The sequence below is a fragment of the Poecile atricapillus genome, chromosome 3, assembly GCF_030490865.1.
Source record: "Poecile atricapillus isolate bPoeAtr1 chromosome 3, bPoeAtr1.hap1, whole genome shotgun sequence".
NCBI lineage: Eukaryota > Metazoa > Chordata > Aves > Passeriformes > Paridae > Poecile > Poecile atricapillus.
Genome location: NC_081251.1, coordinates 3,818,491 through 3,837,531, shown reverse-complemented (window position 1 = coordinate 3,837,531; position 19,041 = coordinate 3,818,491). Strand labels below are relative to the sequence as shown.

General features: G+C 44.3%; 2 protein-coding genes and 1 long non-coding RNA gene across 4 annotated transcripts; 1 reads left to right on the top strand and 2 right to left on the bottom strand.

Moving 5' to 3' along the window:
• Positions 1 to 4,377: 4,377 nt before the first annotated feature.
• LOC131577923 (ostricacin-3-like) lies at positions 4,378 to 9,836 on the bottom strand. The gene is made up of 4 exons (XM_058836162.1): positions 9,412 to 9,836; positions 8,909 to 9,034; positions 4,593 to 4,683; positions 4,378 to 4,508 (listed from the first exon to the last, which is right to left on the bottom strand). Exons 3-4 carry the CDS (start codon positions 4,648 to 4,650, stop codon positions 4,378 to 4,380), a joined length of 189 nt encoding a protein of 62 aa, XP_058692145.1. The 5' UTR covers positions 4,651 to 4,683; positions 8,909 to 9,034; positions 9,412 to 9,836.
• Positions 6,713 to 11,506, top strand: LOC131577924 (uncharacterized). Its single transcript, XR_009277333.1, has 3 exons — positions 6,713 to 6,871; positions 10,708 to 10,798; positions 11,459 to 11,506. It is a non-coding gene; the product is annotated as an uncharacterized LOC131577924 (long non-coding RNA).
• A 2,892-nt stretch (positions 11,507 to 14,398) lies between these two features.
• On the bottom strand, positions 14,399 to 17,873 carry LOC131577922 (gallinacin-9). Of its 2 annotated transcripts, XM_058836160.1 has the most exons (3): positions 17,713 to 17,873; positions 15,271 to 15,400; positions 14,399 to 14,624 (listed from the first exon to the last, which is right to left on the bottom strand). In XM_058836160.1, exons 1-3 carry the CDS (start codon positions 17,768 to 17,770, stop codon positions 14,609 to 14,611), a joined length of 204 nt encoding a protein of 67 aa, XP_058692143.1. In that variant the 5' UTR covers positions 17,771 to 17,873; the 3' UTR covers positions 14,399 to 14,608. The 2 variants fall into 2 exon arrangements, with proteins under 2 accessions (XP_058692143.1, XP_058692144.1); XM_058836161.1 differs by lacking the exon at positions 14,399 to 14,624 and having other exon boundaries at positions 15,267 to 15,400.
• Between the last annotated feature and the right edge of the window lie 1,168 nt (positions 17,874 to 19,041).

The following is a 19,041-nucleotide window of genomic DNA, read 5'->3' as shown; positions in this document are numbered from 1 at the left end:
TTTCCCTCCTGAAGACTTTGGCTCTGGGACTGGGATACTCTTTTATAAGGTGAGTCCCAAAAGAGACTGACAGGTTCTTTCTCTTCTCAGACATTCATTGAACCAATCAAAAAAATACTCTTTTATTCATGGTGGCATCTAACCCAACCAGAAACCAGCTGCTTTTTGTTTCCCAATTATAAAACAGGGTTTCTCCCTGAACCTGTTTCAGCTTTTTTCCTGGAAAATCCCATGTTTTCATGCAATACCTCTTGTGACACTCCAGTTTGTGTAAGAGACGTTAACCCACCATGGTATATGTCAAACATCTTGGGACATAAGCTGAACTGTCCCTGCTTAGGAGCAACTTAAAACCTTGCAATACAATCCCAGTTAATTTTCTGTTCCATAAATACAGAATATAAGAACCCAGAATGGATATGTGGAACTAAAACAAATGTCCATTGGCTTCCCAGACAGTGGCCACTGAAGATGCCTGAGTGAAACAAAATGAACAAAAATAAATGTACCAAAATACGTTATGGTTATGTCCCTGGACACCCAGCTGATGGGAAATATGTAAATTTATGCAAATCCCATGCCAGAGAATGTCTTTGGACTCTCAGGCCACAAAACTCCTGCTTGAGCCTTTTTTTTCCAGGACTCTGGTTGATTTTTTGATACTTCTGGCTTCCAGTTGATCATTCCAAAACCACATTATGCCTTAGATGAGCATTCAGTTTTTGGTTATCTCCTCTCAGTCTGCCAGATGTTGACCTCTGCTTCTTCTGCCATGGGACGTAGCACCCAGCTTCTGCATGGATGGAGCACCTCTCCTGTAAAGAGGTGGAGAGGGCCAGGGGTGTTCAGCCTGGAAAAGAGAAGGCTCCAGGGAGACCTCGGACTCTGTCTTGGTATCTAAAGGGGGATTATGAAAAGGAAGGAGATGGACTTTTTATATGGGCAGATAGTGACAAGACAAAGGGAAATGGTTTTAACCGGACAAAAGGCAAGTTTTCATTACATGTTAAGAAGAAATTCTTCCCTGTAAGGATGGCGAGGCTCTAACACATGTTAACCCAGAGCAGCTGTGGCTTCCCCACCCCTGGAAGTGTTCAAAATCAGGTTTTATGGAGCTTGGAGCAACCTGAAATAGTGGAAGGTGTCTCTGTCTGCATTGGGAAGGTTGGAATGAAATGGTCTTTAAGGTCCCTTGGAATCCAAACCATGCTATTTTTCTATGCTTCTAAGATATTAAATGCTTTTTCAGGTCATATTTTGCTTTAAACCTCCCTTCAGTCAACAAACAAAAATTGTTCATGCAGTATTTTGACATGATATATGAAGTACATCATAGTAGGTAATGAAACATTTGCTAATTCAAGTGATTGGTGTTTATAATTGACCAAGACCTCTGAAAATGACACCGTATCTTACAGAACCTTTAGTACCAAAATCAAACTGAAATATTTTCATTGCTGACTGGCAGTTTGCCTCCTAGTCCTGTAATTTTTTTCATTGCTTTGATATTAAGTTCTTAAGTAGAACCACAGAATAGTCTGAACTGGAAGGGACTTTCGAAAGGTGAATAAGTCCAAGCCTTCTGCCATGAGCAGGGACATCTTCAATTAGACCAGGTCAGTCCAGAACTTCCTCAGAGCCCTGTCCAAGTATACAGGTACACAGAAGTGTACAGAAATTATCTATATGCATGTGAAAACATGACTGCACACCATTTCCCTTACAAGCATATCCTGACACAGCATTTTACTCTCTAGATAATTTTGTATGTGAACTGTTTCTGCAATAGGAAAAGATGGTAATTGAATTTCTGGTGTGTCTGCCAACGTCTGGCCATTAAACTGAAAAATGGAAGGAATAAAATTGCAAAAGTTGCAGTTGCTTCACCTCTTGCCAAGTGTTTGTGGTTAACTTGCCAAATGTTACTCTTACCCAACCCAATTCCTCAAGGAAACAAAGGTGCGTTGCTAATTTTTACTGCCTGTAAGATCCTATGTGCAAATACTGTCAAGGCCTTGGCTTTAACACTGGGCATCCTTGTCCATGTTTAATAAAAATTTTACATGGTCCTATGCAGGCTACCAAAAAGCCTCTGCCTGGACAAGGGAAAGGGAGAAGCAGAGGAGGCGTGGAGCAATTTTGGTAGAACTCAGCAAGATTTTGGGTTGTGGCTCTTAGGGTGGACAATCTTTCCACCCCCATCTGCAGCTCCTGTTCTTCTGAGCAAGAGACAATCAGACACTTTAAATTATTATGGTGGGCTCAGCATTTTGTGTAATAATAGAGTGCTGAGGAGCTGCTGTGCCTGATGCAGCTGGGATATACGCCAAAGGGAAATGTCCTCCAAGGAGGCTGCAAAGTGTCAGGACAAGAAATGTCTTTTACTCCTTTAAAATCAAGATGTTTGAGTAATTTTACCAAAATCACCTTCCAGAGAAGAAGGAGGATCTTATCTCCACCTTAGGAGTTTGTGTCTAGCACAGAAGATGAAGCAATTAGGAGCAAAAAGGAGAACCTTAAACTCTGCTCCTAGTAGTTTACTCTTGAAAATAAAAAAGGCAATATTAGGGACACGTTTCAGTAACATTGCCCCTAATTAAAGTGCTTCAAACTGTATATAAAATGTACTTAATCAAGCTCAATACTTTAATGATTATGCCATTATCTTGAGTAAATGATGAGATTAACATCTGCATGAACAATTCTGGCTCCATCTTTTGACCTGACAGCTAATTAAAGGTACTGGGGTACAAGGGCAGCGTCTCCTTTCTTTTTTGAGAACCACAATGTGACAGGCAGTGATGTGTGTGAGATCAAAGCTCCTTGGCACAGGTACCCCAAAGTTTCTAAAATTCAAAGAACCTTTGTAAACCAAAACAAATTTTCTAGAGAAAAATGCCAGGAAGTAATCTCACCAAATTTCAGATATCCTAAAAGGAAATATCGAAGTACAAACTATTTTCATTGGTGTTCCTTTATGGATAATGGAGAGAGACCGTTCTATGGACTTTTATTAGACATTTGCAATAAGATTGTTAGAAATAAAACATAGAAGTAACAGTAGGGATAGAAGAAACCCAAAAATGTTGCAAGTGAAGGTGTTTTGCAATAAGAGCCACGAGCACTAATTCTGCTGAACAACACAAGTGGCAGCTGTGTCTCTCACAGAGCCAGAATTTGCTCTTCAGAGGGTTTTTTAAAATATGTTGTCACCTCTCCAAACCCACCCAGAAAATCATTAGGAGTCCAAACCATCTGAGTTTGGTAACATATTCCTCTGGGCACTGTTGTGTGACTGTTCAGCAATTGCTCTTGAAGAGATAAGAACCAAATCACTAACTTCCATAACTCTTGAGAATGTATTTTATTATCTTTCCCTTTTTTTCACTTTTTTTCTCCTGTTTTGTGTTGCTGATATGATTCAAAATGTTCCTGGTTTTACTTTGCATAAGGTCCAATCAGAAGTAAAATTTCTCAGATGCCTCCAGGCCCCCTGAAGGAAACATCTGGAGGTATCTTGGCTTTATCTACACTGCTAGGCCATGATGGCAAGGAAAAATAGGCAGAAGCACAGATTCCAGCCTGTATTTTGTTTCTTGCAATGAGAAAGGAAGGTCCACTTTGAGATTGCAATGACTGCTCCTTTTGGTACTGAGGGCTCCTTATTGTAGAATTGCAGAATGGTTTGGGTTGGAAGGGACCTTAAAAATTGTCTCACCCCCCTACCAAGAACAAGAACAACTTCCACTATCCCAGGTTGCTCCAAGTCCTGTCTAGTCTGGCCTTGGACACTTCCAGGGATCCAGGGGCAGCCACAGCTTCTCTTGGCAACCTGTACCAGGGCCTCACCACCCTCACAAGGAAAATGTTTCCCTCCTTCCCTACAAAGAATCAAGGTTCAACCACATGAATGCCACCATAACTGATTTTATTAAGGGTGAGGAAAGAAATAGTTTCCACAGTGTTGTCTGGTTCACTTTTGTGATCTTTGCTTCACTGCAAGGGAAGACTGTGACAGCTTTTCATTGCTGCAGGAACTGGTGCCAACAGGAGCGAGGGGTTCAGGGTGATTCCCAGGAGCCTTTCAGTAGAAGCAGGATTTCCAAGGCAAATCCAGGGACTCTTCATCTACTCCATCCCCTGCATGAAGAAAAGAGAGGTTCAGGCTACCCACCTGTAGGTTTTCTGCAGAGTTGTTTTCCTTATCTCATGGGATCAGAGCAGAGGCTGCCATGAGATGTGAATTCCCCCTCTATGCCAGCAGGTTTGGCACCAGAGAAGTGAGACAGGTGGCGGGAGCTGTGCCTCTGAGATGTTGCTCTGGAGAAAAGGTAAAGAGGAAAGGAGCCATTCCCACAGAGATCCCTGCATTTCTACTCACCTTCTGCAGCAAGAATATCCATTTCTACACTCTCCAATCCAGTAATACGGACGACGACAAATCCCTGGGAAGCAGCGTCCGTTTTGGGCCAAACAGGAATTATCTAGCCTAGGAAACACTTGTTGTCCTGCACAGCACAAAGAGAAACTGTTTACCATGAAAGTGACCAAAAGTGAATACATTCTTCTTATTTACTCCCCTCACTCCTTACCTGCAGCCCCTTGGAGCATCAGCAAGAGGACAACCAGGAGCATGTGAAGGATCCTCATGGCCACAGCTGGGATGTGAATTCTTTACCTGCACTGAGCAGAGAGCACAAGGTTGAACAACACTGGACAGAGCATTCTCACCTGACCAGGAGATGAGGAACTGCTGTAAAAATGTGCCCTGAGACACCAAAGCCAAAATCTTTGTCCAGTGGATTTGGACAAAGAGCAGAGTGAAAACTTCATCCTTGGAGATATTAGCAATTTCAGGGAATGCATCTCTAAACAGCCTGACCTAATTAGTACCACTTTAAGCACAGATTCAGACTAGAAACTCCTGGATTTGCTCAAAACCTAAGTTATTCTGGGATTCTATGGTTTTTTGATTCTGATTTTCCTTTTTTTTCTTCTTTTAATTTTGGTTTAACTGCAGTGAAAAAAGGATATCCTAGATCTCTTCAGCACCAGGCAGGTTACTCTGGTACAGCATAGGCATACAAATTATTCCCCTTCCACATATTGAAGTACACAAAGAGTTCAGAGAATGAACCAATATTAATTAAGGTAGCAACTCATTCAAAATGTTACTGCATTCAGGCAAGACATGAGTCAAAAGGCAAAGCTCTCTGCTGTGCTGGCTGGGTGTGTTTTTGGAGTAAAATAGACATTTCTGTCTCTGATGTCTCAAGGGAAAGTTTCCAGGTCTCTGTTCCTCTTGGAGATCACCAAACCCACCAACCCAGAAGCCCTGCAAGCAGCCAATCCATGGCTCTACAGAGCATGTACACACAGGAGGCACTTGCTGGAGTAAAGAGAGAGAAATCAAAGCAGAAGGTTGAGACTGATGAAAGGAAAAGAGATTTCTAAAGATGGAGAGGTGAGGGTGGCTCTACAGAACCAGGCAGAGTTACCCGAGGAGGAGGTGGAGGATCGCTGCCGCTTCTGTTCTCCCGTGGATGCACCAGACCCAAACACGCCTATAAAGGGTTGGGGATGACCCAATGCAGTCATTGGCCAATGAAATTAAAGCCTTTTCCAGCCTTTATTGGTTTCTTCCAATGAGAAAGGAAGGTCCTCTTAGAGACTGCTTTCACCACAGAGCCCCTGATCTTTGTGCAACCCATCTTAGATCACCCAAGTTTGTGTAAGGCACATTAGACCACAGGGTAATGTAAAATTTCTGGCAACATGCGGTGAGTGCTCCTTCTGATCCTGAGGGCTCCTCAGGTGTAGAATCCCAGGAAGGGACCTTAAAGATCATCCAGTTCCACACCCTGCCATGGGCAGGGACACCTTCCACTGTGCCACGTTGCTCAGAGCCCTGTCTATCCCAGCCTTGAACACCTCCAGGGATGGGACAGCCACAGCTTCTCTGGGCAGCCTGTGCCAGGGCCTTACCAGCCTCACAGGGAAAAATTTCCTCTCCTTCCCTGGAAAATAATCACTGGTAATGTCACCAGCTTCCCCTGGTGACTGCTGTGGTGCTCTACAGATCTTCTGGACCAAGGATCCAGGACAACCAGAAACCTTGATGCCTAGGAGGGATCTCAAAACTGCGTAAGGAAGAGGACAGGGCTGTGGAAATCGATGTGGATTTTAAGAAATCTCAGTGCTGGGAATATCTTTTTCAATGTATATCAGCTTTACAGCTGCTCGAGTGTCCTGAATGAAAAGGCAGCTCAGATGTCCACCTTCAGGTTAGCGAAATCTGGGGTTTGTTCTCAGATGGGCCAACTCCACATGGGATAAATCACAGCTTTACAATGCAGTCAGGGAAGCACTGATAAATATTGCTGATGCTTTAGAGATGTAAAGTTCAATTTTGCTCTTTGGCTCTCCAAGCAGCACTTTTATCCTTTTATTTCCAGTGTTTTGGAAGCAACTGGCAAACTCTGTTTGCTTGTGCCTTCCCTGAGCTGGGGGTTTTTTCCTGTGGGAGAGGTTCAATTCCCAAGGGGAGCAGGGGCAGCTCACTCCACATCACTGCTCAAAATACCCAAGAGCAGATGGGATTTCCAGGCAGGGTTTGGCCAAGTCAGGTCTGGGCAGTTTTCCACAGGGCTGTCCAAGGTCAGTGGATGGACAGCAGAGCTGTTCCCACAGGGATTTCATGCCATTTTTTGCCAGGTGTGGAGGTGCTGTGAGGACAAATGTTGGGCAATCATACCAAAGGTCTATCATCCTTCCTGTCATTTGTGCAGAGGACGCTGGAGGAAGAGGATGGCAGAGAGAAGTTGAAGGATCCTCATTGCTTCAAGTGTCTGGGGACATCCCATTGTCACAGGTAAGCTGAGGTGACATATGGACACACAGGGTTTAACCCAGTGGCCTTCACACCATCTCCTAGAGTGATTTAGGGAGCTCTGGGCTGGCTGAGATCCCCTCCTGGGACTGGTGGAAAAGGGTCAGGAGAGAGGAGAGCAAGCCAGGGAGGAGGGTTGGGACACAGGGGCATCTCAGGAAGCACTTATCTAAGTGTGGGCAAAGGAACTGAGACCTGGATGTTCACTGGGAACAAAGTGATGTGCTGAGTGATAAAAAATAAACTGGGATTTAGAAGAGTCCTTCCACATATTCATTTTAAAAATATTTTATATACAAATATGGCTACATTAGTGTTGATTTGCTAGGAGGGCTGTAAAGAGACAGGAGAGCAAGAAATATCATTATAGCATTTGTCTATGTTTAAATTAACAATTACTGAAATTAATATACTGACTATTCCTGAGCAATTCACAGGTTAGAATATCTGGATTATTCTTCTCTGTTTGCATGTTCTTCAGCAAAGATAAAATAGAAAGCAGTTGAGTAAATTTGGCCTTTGTTTATCTTGGAATATTTATAGATTACATGCACAGGCATACAAATATATATTTACACTTGGAGAACATAATTTGGGGGGCTCCACACAATGTCCTTTGCAGTACCGCAGGAAAAGGGAACTGAGTAAGACATTCAGTGGTCAAAATGCTTTCAGGATGCAATATTAATTGATTTGCAATATTCATTCTTTAATTGCATGTGTTTAACTGCCAAGAAACAGGTGAAATGTATCACTTTTGTGATCATGAGTGGCCAAAACAATGCTTAGAGTCAATAACAGTATATTGGAATTAAAATTATAGTTAAACTATAGTATTTAAGATATTTAAAGGAGCTTTACCATCAATCATAAGAACAAATAAAATTAATTAGTTAAAGATCTTGTCCAAACCCTGGTATTTGAGCCTGGATCTGTTTTGTTCCACTTTGGGCAGGCAGCACATGTACAAAGTGGAACAACAGGAAGAAAGAATAATTTCATCCTATTTTAACCTCCTTTTCAGGAGGTTAACCCAAAATCTCAGTACAGAGCTCTGTACCTCTAAAAACTCATTAATACATTTAATATTCGCAGTGTCCGCTTCTTTACAGTTCATCACTTGAGTTATTTAAGTTTTTTTGGTTTTTTTTTTCAAAGAACAAAATCAAAATCCAAATAATAGAAACAAATGCTCTTCCATGTTATAAAGGAAATATACACATTCTTCCAATTAAATTATACAAGAATGGGTTTTTAAATAGCTGTCTTTTTCTGGGGAGCCTGTTTAGGGCCCAGCCACCCTCTGGGTGAAGAACTTTTCCTGATATCCAACATAAACCTCTCTCAATTCAGCTTCATTCCACTTCCTCGAGTCCTGTCAATATGATTTTGAGAGCAGTAACTGGTTTCTGGTTTCTTGTCCATCACAGGAGTCCACAGCAGACTGCAGAACAGGGAGGGCTTTTCAGTCTAGCCTGTCAGAAAACATCATTCACTCACATATCAGCGCAGGGAATCAAAAGACATCAGCATAATTAAGACAAAAAATCCATAAACCCCTGCTGCCAGAATAATTTCCGTACCCTTCACTGAAGAAGGTTGCTGGTGGGGAATTTCAGTGTTAGCTCTTCATTGCCATCTTCTGGGGGAGACCCCGCTAGATGAATGCTCTTTGAAGAACAGGAATGTTGGGTTTTTTCCTGGTGGTATAACAATGAAAACACAACATCTGGGCTCACAGGTGCCTTCAGGGTTCAGGTTAAGCCAGTGCTGCCATCAGTTTCATCAGTCCAGATCCTCTGAGGGCACATATTTGATCAAAACATTTTTTGTGAAAGTTGTTTCCTTTGGCCACCTGGAATCAGAAAGGCTGTGTGGAAGAGGATACTTCCCTGGAGTTAATTATTCAAATAGAAGTATTTTCTGTGGGGCAAGCAGAACACAGATGCGGCAAATCCATGAGAATGAAAGAGTGACTGGCAGGTCAAGGGAGGGCAATCTGCTCCTGTGGCATCCTACCTGGGGTCCCCACCCAACATAAGGACATGGAGCTGCTGGAGAGAGTCCAGAGGAGGCCACGGAGATGTTCCAAGGGCTGGAGCCCCTCTGCTCTGGAGCCAGGCTGGGAGAGCTGGGGGTGCTCACCTAGGGAAGGATCCAGGGAGAGCTCAGAGCCCCTTCCAGGGCCTAAAGGGGCTCCAGGAGAGCTGGAGAGGGACTGGGGACAAGGGATGGAGGGACAGGACACAGGGAATGGCTTCCCACTGCCAGAGGGCAGGGATGGATGGGATATTGGGAAGGAATTCTCGGCTGTGAGGGTGGGGAGGCCCTGGCACAGGGTGCCCAGAGAAGCTGTGGCTGTCCCTGGATCCCTGGAAGTGTCCAAGGCCAGGTTGGGACTTGGAGCAACCTGGGATAGGGTAAGGTGTCCCTGGCCATGGCAGGGTGTGGAATGGGATGAGCTTTAAGGTCCCTTCCAACCCAAACCATTCTGGGATTCTGTGAACACAGAGGGGTCTCACCTGTATTTCACACGGGAGAGTCATTGCAAAATCTGAGCTTCCCGAATTCAGCTGTTAAGGGGCTGTGGATGCATCTCCAGGCTCCAGAGACAGCTCTGCAGGGTCAGGTGTCCCTGGATCCCAGCCTGTGTGTCCCAGGCCATCGTTTTCCTCCGCCCACGAGGGATCAATGTGTTGGGCACACTGGGGGTGAGGTGTTTTTGGGAAGAGCCATCTCATGTTCCAGGGAAAGGGGAGGGAGTTCACGAGCGGTCACTGTCCCCCGTCAGCTGCTGGGAAGTGACATTTCAGCTGCTGGGAATTGCTGTGACAAGTCCATGGCCTTGGCCAGCTGGTCTGTGGCGGCTCTGTCATCCACAGAATATATAAAAACAGTGGTTCTGGGGTGAGACATCACTCTGCAAAGATCCCCTGGAGCAGAACCAGGTAGGACCCGCTGGCCCCTTCTCCTCTGCTCCTCTTGGGTGAGCCAAAAGTGCAGTTTTCACACCAGTTTCAACCAAAGAGGAGAAAAACACATGATTTTTGATAAAACTTGTTGCTCTAAAAAGAAATTAATCATCCAAGATGCAGAATATTGCAGCTTAATTAAATCCCCATGAGTATCTGAAATGGTCAGTGCTTGGTATTTCAGTAATGCATTTGGCTGATTATTATGCTCAGTGATGGTGATTCTTAACTATTAAATTAGCATTATTTTCCAAAGGTAGCTGGAATCTGCAGCAAGAAATGATGGTGGAGAGAAAATTCAGGGCTTCCAGGATGGATAGATGGCTCCTTAGATTTTCTGTAAAGATATTTCAAGGAGTAATTACTGGCTTGTAAGCCAAAAAAAATACCATTATTTGAATAATTAAAGTTTTTGAGTGTTTATATTCAAAGGAATTTGAAAGGCTTAAGCTATTAATTAAATAAAATGCATATTTTAGTTAATTTGCATATTTTAGTAATTAAGAAACTTGCTTTGAACGTGAAGCACTGCACTGTATGGGCTGCCATGATTAAAGTGAACTCCATTCCAGCCAGACTCAGCAGAGTTGCTCAAATAAAAAAAATTAATAAAAATATTTATAGTAATAAATACATTTTATCAATCTTATGCAGTATGCATTCAATTTTATATTTTATTTAAAAACTGTTATTTCTGTAGATTCATTTTAGAACATTTACTCTATTATATAAATGCCAATTTTTATTAAAAAATTCCAGGTAATTTGTCATTAATAATGTTTGTGCTAGGTTGCAAATGCAAATGCAAATGCAAATGTATTTGGCTTCTTTTTGTTTTTTTCTTAGCATCTGTTGTATTTGGTGCCACTGAATTTGGACATGAAAATCTTTGCCTTTTTCTTTGCTGTGCTCCTCTTAATGCTGCAGGGCACTTCAGGTAAGAGTTAAATAAACTCTTAAGGTAATGCAGAGGGAAAATTCTGAGTATGGAAAAAAATAAGAAATAGGAATAGGGATAGAAATAAAAGCAGAAATAAGAGGAATAGGAATAGGAATAGGAATAGGAATAGGAATAGGAATAGGAATAGGAATAGGAATAGGAATAGGAATAGGAATAGGAATAGGAATAGGAATAGGAATAGGAATAGGAATAGGAATGGGAATAGGAAGAGTAGGAATAAGTAAATATAAATAATAGAAATAGAAATAGAAATAGAAATAGAAATAGAAATAGAAATAGAAATAGAAATAGAAATAGAAATAGAAATAGAAATAGAAATAGAAATAGAAATAGAAATAGAAATAGAAATAGAAATAGAAATAGAAATAGAAATAGAAATGGGTTTAGTCCCTTTTGCCTATGCCAAAGTGCTGCCAGCGTGTTGGGCACGTTTTTAGCAGTGACCAGACACCAAATGGGTCCATTGGATGCACTGAGCCCTCCCAGTTTGGAAAATAAGGGGATTTAATGGTGTGGAAGTGGCCAGCCTGCAGGTAAACTTCAACATTGCTGCCATGCAATAGCCTGGATTGTTCTTATTCTTCTTTGGGAAGGAAGATCACAACTCTGCATTGTTTTATTTTTCATTCTGCCCAGGTTTCCTGCGTGCCCCCAACACAGAGGGGCAGTGCAGACAGGCTGGGGGGGTCTGTTCCCGGGACCACTGTCCCCAGCCCTACACCAGACCCTTTGGACGCTGCCAGCAGGGAATTCCCTGCTGTAGGACCGTGGTGAGTCCAGGATATGATGGATCACACACTCACAGAAGGGCTTGGATTGGAAAGGGCCTTTCAAAGTCATCTATTCCACCCCCATTATCCTGGACACCTTCAACAAGACCCAGTTGCTCCAAGCCCCATCCAACCTGGCCTTGAACATTTCCAGGGATTTCTTGGGGTTTATTACTCATTTATTACCCATTTTTATACATCCAGTCTGACCTTTAGATGGAAAATTCCTCCAGCACAAGCTGGCAAAGAGCAGAGACTCTGCACACTCAGATGTAGGATTTCCTGAGGATTTCCTCACTGCTTCCCCCTGCAGCATTAATGACACGAGCTCAAGTGCCTCGTGGGAAAGATCACAGTGAAACCTCTTTGGCAGAGAGAATTAATTATCCAGAGATGAACTCTTTTTGTTGCTGTTCCCATTAGCTGCTTCAAGCTGCTCATGATGAGTGGTACTGGCTCCAAAGGACACATCTCTTGATGTGCACACTGTCCTGAGACCTGGGGTTTTTGGGTCAAATTCGTAGAAACCTGCATGTTCCACCTTGCAAAGGCTGCCTGGTTCCATAGTTGGAAGAACAGCCTGAAAGTCATGTTCTCACAGAGTTTTTTTTCTCCATAAATTTCCTCTTTTAGAAAAAAACAAAATATTTGGTCTATTGAAAGGTGTCCCTGCCCCTGGTAGGGAATTGGAACCAGGTGGTCTTTTAGGTCCCTCCAAATCAAAATAATTCTTTAATTCTATGAAGAGTTTATTCTTTTCCCCCTCAAATTCCTTACTGGAATCCTAAAGTTCACCCATATATTTATTCCAATATGAAACTGCAGCAACAAATATTCCTGAATATTTACACTCTGCCTCCACTGATTCCAACATTTCATTTTCTGTTTCTTTTTTACCCTGTAAAATGCTGCAGACATTTTTATTTTTGGAGACTCTTACTTAAACTGTGTTCAATATTAGTAGCAAGAGATGTTAAAAACAAAATATGAGCAGCAGAAACTCTTTTCCATACCACAAATTCCAAGAGGAGTAGGAAGCTTCAGGCACAGAGTGTGGCCAGTTCATTATTAATTAAAATAGAAAAGTGATTTATGATTAAAATTCAGCAGCAGCAGGACTGTGAATATCCTGAAGAGTTGGATTCAGGAATATCTGCCCTTGATGCTCATTCAGTCCCTTCTGTGCATTTATTTTATTCCTTTCCTGGTTGTAAGTACAAAATCTGAAAGTTTCTTCCCCTTTTTTTTTTTTTGCAGTATGACTAATGGCCACTGACATCTCAGATGGGCTAACCAGAGCTTCTGGTAATTTAAGGGATGCATCATCCCATTGGAAAATCTGGAATTCTGAGCAGAAAATATACAGGCATTTGGCACATACAAGCACTTGCCACAATGTGAACAACAGAAAGAGAACAAACCCCTCCACAAACAGCCTTAATGACCTGAAGAAACTCCAAAGCAATTCTTGAACAACCCAGAAAAGACCAATATTTTTTCATTTTTAAAAATGTTTTGCTGATGAAATTTTATTGTGTCAACCAACATCTGTCCCAGAGAGGTCACCAGCATGCAGGAGTCTGTGCCCATGAGAGGATGCAAAGTTATTCTTTTGGCCCTTAGAACAGCTATTCTTTTATTATTGTTATCATTTTATTTTCCCTTTGAAGTCAAAAATAATGTAACGCCAGAATGCTCAGCTAAGGTGTTTATATTTCATAGTCTACACATCTCAATAAATTTTAATAAAGATGCTCTGGAAGATCTGTGTTTGATCATTATCCCTGTGAGGTATAACCTCCTTATTCCTGTGAGGAACAATCTCCTTATGCCAGTGAGGAACAATCTCTGTGAGGAATAACTCACTGCTGTGTTTCTCTTGGAAGGTCTCACCTGCAATCAGTGTGAATGTGCCTTGTGGTAAACTTATCCAAGAAAAGGGGAGGAAAACAAACCCATGTGGCGACAGGAGTATGTCCTTGTCCTAATCATTATTAATTTGATTAAGAATAACTTCAAGGCCAGGTTGGACAGGACTTGGAACAACCTGGGACAGTGGAAGGTGTCCCTGCCCATGGCTGGGGTGGACCTGGATGATCTTTAAGGTCCTTTCCCACCCAACCCATTCCATGATTGTGTGATGATTAGGCCAGTGGAGAGCTGGCACAAACTGATCAGGCTGAGCACCCACGGAAGTCCTGAAAACATCCAGCAGCTCATGGCATGGACACTTTGGGTCACCCCTTGTCTCAAATCCTTCTGGCCTTGGCACTGGGGATGTTAGGGATGAGGAAGGAGGGGATGAGTCTTGGTGACGAGAATCCAGGCTGATGGACACACAGCCCACTGTTTCCAGACAGAGCAGTGCAGGGAAAACCAGCTTGAGCAGTTTAGGATCCAGAGAAATTAAATTTCATGGACATGATACTGGTCTACCCTAAACAGAGACAGCAGGAGCAGAATTTTGTGAATGTGGTCACACAGTTTCAAGCCCTTCTGCCACCCTGAGGTTTCTCTGTATTCCAAATATTTCAGGTTGGGCTGGCAGATGCAGCCCTGGAGAGGAGCAGAGGACTGACCCTGTCTCCCGAATCCCAGCTCTGGGCTGGAATGAACTCTAATGCTTTTCCAGTTATTAATATAAATGTTGCCACACAAATCACTGTGACACAGGATGATTTGCCAGGACTTGGTGGCACATGGACTTAATGTCGTTAAATAAAATTCATTTACAGGGTGATTTTTATAGACAATAAAAACAACAAAAAACCATTCTGGCATACATGAACAAGTATCAGCAACATGGTTTCACAAGAACTTGCTTTTATTAGAATTGAAACTGCAAATATCTTTATTGGACAAGAACTCCTCCTCAGATGTTCCTGTGCTCCTGAGGGCCTCCACCCGCACGGGAAAGGCTCCCCAGGGCACCCAGACAGGATCCATCGATGTCAAAAGATGGGGGATGTCTCAGATGTCCAGAGCTCTTGTCTGAGTGGTCAGTGAGGTGTCAGGTTTAGGAGCTGGGGGTCCTGAAAAGAAAAGTCAGGTCTTTAGCTCACCCACCAAAGAAACAAATCATACCTTGACACCTCAGACTGCTGGAGATGTCAAGGGACACGTGAGGGTAAAGACAGCTGAAGACTCTTGTGAGCTGGACCTGTGTTTCTGGCCATAAGACAACCCAAATAAAAGACAGGATGGGGCTGACACCTCTCAGCACACACCACAGCTACTCATTTGTGGCTGCTGAAGCCCCAGAATACCAGGAACATCTTCCACTATCCCAGGTTATTCCAAGCCCCATCCAAGCTGGCCTTGGACATTTCCAGGGATGGGGCAGCCACAGCTTCTCTGGGAAACCTGTTCCAGGGCCTGACCACCCTCACAGTGACATATTTCTTCCTGACATCCAATCCAGATCCACTCTCTGTCAGATTGACGCCATTGCCCCTTGTCCTGTCACTCTTGTAAACACTCTCTCCTTCCCTCTGCAATATTTCAACACCACAAAGGCTCTGCCTTGTTTTCACCACACACAACCCCCCAGGAATTAGCAGGTACTTTTTGGAGGTTGTAGCGGGCTGGAGAAGGGGCTCTGATGCTGAAGAAGGGAAAAGGCCAGTGATTCTGCTTGCTTTTGGTGCAGCAGCACTTCCCTGGAGGGATTCCTCTTACCATTTGCAGCATCTTAGCTTCCCACCGCGGCAGGTCCCGATGTCAACCAGAGGAGCAGAGCAGGGCATGAAGGAGCAGGAGCCCCGGCTCTGCCGGCAGGCGAGGGTGTCAGCGGTTTCCTGGCTGTAAGCTGCAAAAAAAATAGGGAAAATTCATCCTTGTTTGTCCTGACAGAGGACTGGAGGCTTGAGGCATGAGATTTACCTGGCACTGTGTTAAGCTTTTGTCATCGAACTGGATTCCATCCCTAATTTGAAAGGCATCAGAACTTTATTCTAAATCAAGTCTACCACATTGCAACCACTTTGTCCCAGTGGTTCCTGAGTCCTTTCTCTTAATCACATATTATTCAAGGATTACATGTTTTTGATGTCACTCAGCTGATTTTAAAGCTACCATTAGACCTTGGTTTCCCTTATCTCTTAAATGAAAAAGCCCTGTAGAGTTTTATGCATATAATCTCTATGAAGAGGTAGAAAATAACTGGTGGCCCTTTCCCCAGAGGTTCTACTGGAATTGTACCAGTCCTGCAGCCATTTCAGGGGTCACAGGGTTTTTTGATATAAATAATATATTTTGTGGTGCATCAAGTAGGAAAAGCCCAAGAAAGCAATCCCAAAACATTTAGTACAGATTTTGTCTCAATGGTTCTACAATTTTTCTTTGAGTAGACAGACATTTGATAGACTAAGAAAGCTGGTACAAATTTGAGACTACTGCAAATCAAATTTAGACAACTTCAGCTGCTTCAAAAACACTCAAATAGCCTGGAATGATACATGGCCTCCAAACCCACTTAATGCACATGACCAATACAGAGTTTAGGTAAAAACTGCCAGTCAGGATAACATTTTTCCCAAAAACAGATAAGGTCTTCTAATCCAGAATACACATGTGGGTGAGAAGGTGAGAAGAGAAAGGTCTCATGTTGCTGGGTTACATCTTTAGTATTATTCTAAGAATTCCCTCAGTAAAATCCTCAGGGAATTGTTCAGGTTGGAAAATGGTCCTTGGATCCTCCATGACCATCCAGTCCAACCATTCCCCAGCACTGACCATATCCCCAAGTGCCACATCCACAGAGCTTTTAAATCCCTGCAGGGATGGGGACTCCACCACTGCCCTGGACAGCCCATGCCAGGGTTGGAGACCTCTTCTGGTGAAGAAACGTTTCCTAATATCCAAGAAAAACCTCTCCAGGTACAACTAGATTTCATTTTCTGTTGTCCTGTCCCTGTTCCCTGGCAGCAGAGCCCGACCCCCCCGGCTGTCCCCTCCTGTCAGGGAGTTGTGCAGAGCCAGAAGGGCCCCCCTGAGCCTCCTTTTCTCCAGGCTGAGCCCCTTTCCCAGCTCCCTCAGCCTCTCCTGGTGCTCCAGCCCCTTCCCCAGCTCTGTTCCCTGCCCTGGACACGCTCCAGCCCCTCCAGGTCTCTCTTGTCAGGAGGGTCCCAGAGCTGTCCCCAGCACTGGAGGTGTCCCAGCAGTGCCAGCACAGGGGACAGGCACTGCCCTGCTCCTGCTGCCACCCCAGAGCTGGCACAGCCCAGGTGCCATTGGCCTCCTGCCCACCTGGGCACACCTGGCTCGTGTCAGCAGCACCTCCAGGACATTTTTCAGCCACTCTGCCCCAGCCTGGACCTGCAGGGGTTTGTTGTGAACAGCACTTGGCCTTGTTGACCCTCACACAATTTGCTTCATCCTATGGATCCAGCCTGTCCAGATCCCTCTGCAGAGCCTTCCTGCCCTCCAGCAGATCCACACTTCCTCCTAACTTGGTGTAATCTGCAAATCTGCTGAGGTTACCCTCAATCCCCTCATCTGGATCACTCATGAAGATATCAAACAGAACCAGCCCCAGTGCTGAGCCCTGGGGAGCACCACTGGTGATGGACTTAACTCCATTCCCCACACCTCTCTGGGCCTGGCCATCCTGATAATTTTTAACCCAGTGAGCAGTGCACCCATCCAGGCCAGGAGCAGCCAGTTTCCCCAGGAAACTTCTGTGTCAGGGGTTTACCAAAAATCCAGCTCGAGAGCTAATCCACTAAATGGGACAATCTCATCATAGAGGAGATCAAGCTGGTCAAGCAGGATCAGCTTTTCATGAACCAATGCTGGCTGTGCCTCATCCCCTAGGTGTTCTGTACGTGCCACATGAAGGCACTGCTCCAAAACCTTTTCTGGCACAAAGGTGAACACAGGACTATCCTTTTTTCCCCATCCCCATGTGCTAGAAAGAAACCATCAGTATGACTATCAAGAACCTCGAATCAATAGCTTGCAAATTATGGACTATGGACTATGACCAGGGAAGAGGTATTAGAATAGGAAAGTCATGGATTCCAGGAGCAGAGAGCTGATCTGACCCTCAGCACTGGGATCTAATGAACTTCTCTGCATGTTAACCCTTTCAGCCTCCGTCTCATCTCCTTTCAGCCTTACCTGGAGCAGCCTGGAAAAGGAAGAAGAGAACAGCAACGAGGAAGAAAAGGATTCTCATGACTGGCAGCTGGCAGCAAGGCAGCTTTCTCAGGGATGGAGGCAACACCAGTGTGAACAGAAGCTGTCCGAGACCGAGCACAGGTGGTGCCTCTGCATATAAAGGCTCTGGGACAGAACGAGGTGGGTGGAGGAGTGGCTGCCTGGAGAACAGAGAGTTCATTGCCCTGTTCCCATGGAGACTGGTGATGTAGGCAGATGTTGCAACCTCCCACGTTAGAAGATACCTGAGCAATGACCACATCTTGCTGGCCAACCCAAGCAGCCAAACCACCCGGTGCCAGCTGGTGGGCTGCGCCCCGGGAGGACGTGGGATTGGAGCAGGAGGGAGGTGGGTTCCTGGGATCTGCAGGGTTGTAAACCATGTGGAACTGATGGTGCCCCGTGGCTCTTGGCCATGGTCTTGTGACAGCTTGTCCTCCCCCTCAGCCACCAGGCAAGGTGAGCAAAGGAGAAAACTCCTCCTTGGAGAGCAGAGCATGGAGTGACAGGGCAAGGGGGCAATGGCTTCAAGCTGAAAGAGAGCAGGTTTAGGTGAGATATTTGGAAAAACTCCTTCTCTGTGAGGGTGGTGAGACAATTGTCCAGAAAAGCTGTGGCTGCCCCATCCCTGGAAGTGTTCAAGGACAGGTTAGACAGGGCTTGGAGCAACCTGGGATAGTGGAAAATATTCCTGCCCAGGCAGGGGCTTGGAACAGGATGATCTTTAAGGTCCTTTCCAACCTAAACCATTCTGTGATGATGAATGCAGGAAAGGATCAGAGGTTTAGTCCTTGCTTGGGTTAGAGTTGTAGGGCTGCAGGAAGAGACAGAGTAGGGCTGAAAGGGTCAGGGATATTCCCCCTCCTGGCTATAAAACTGGCAGACATGGCAGTTCCTTCAGTCTCCCAGGAGTTTTTCCAGCATGATTCACAGCTGAGTCGCTCTCTGTACCTTTTATTTGTGACTTTAGCCATAGATTTGTACCAAATGTCGCAGAAGTCATTAAACAGAAAGGACTGGAAGGGACACTGCTGTGTAGTGCCAAGCTATCATAGGAGACTGATCCAAATTCCCTCCAGCAACCCCTTAGATCTGTCTGAAAACAATGATATCATAGTCTGAACCTTCCTCCCAAATCTAGTCTGCACAGGGTGTCTAAAATTACTCATTCTTGCAAAAATGATCTTGGTTTAATGAAATTTTCCCTTGCTGCCAGTCACCTTGCTGAATGTGGTTACGAAGATATCCATATCTCTCTGACTTCACAGATTCAACACATCAAATCCACTT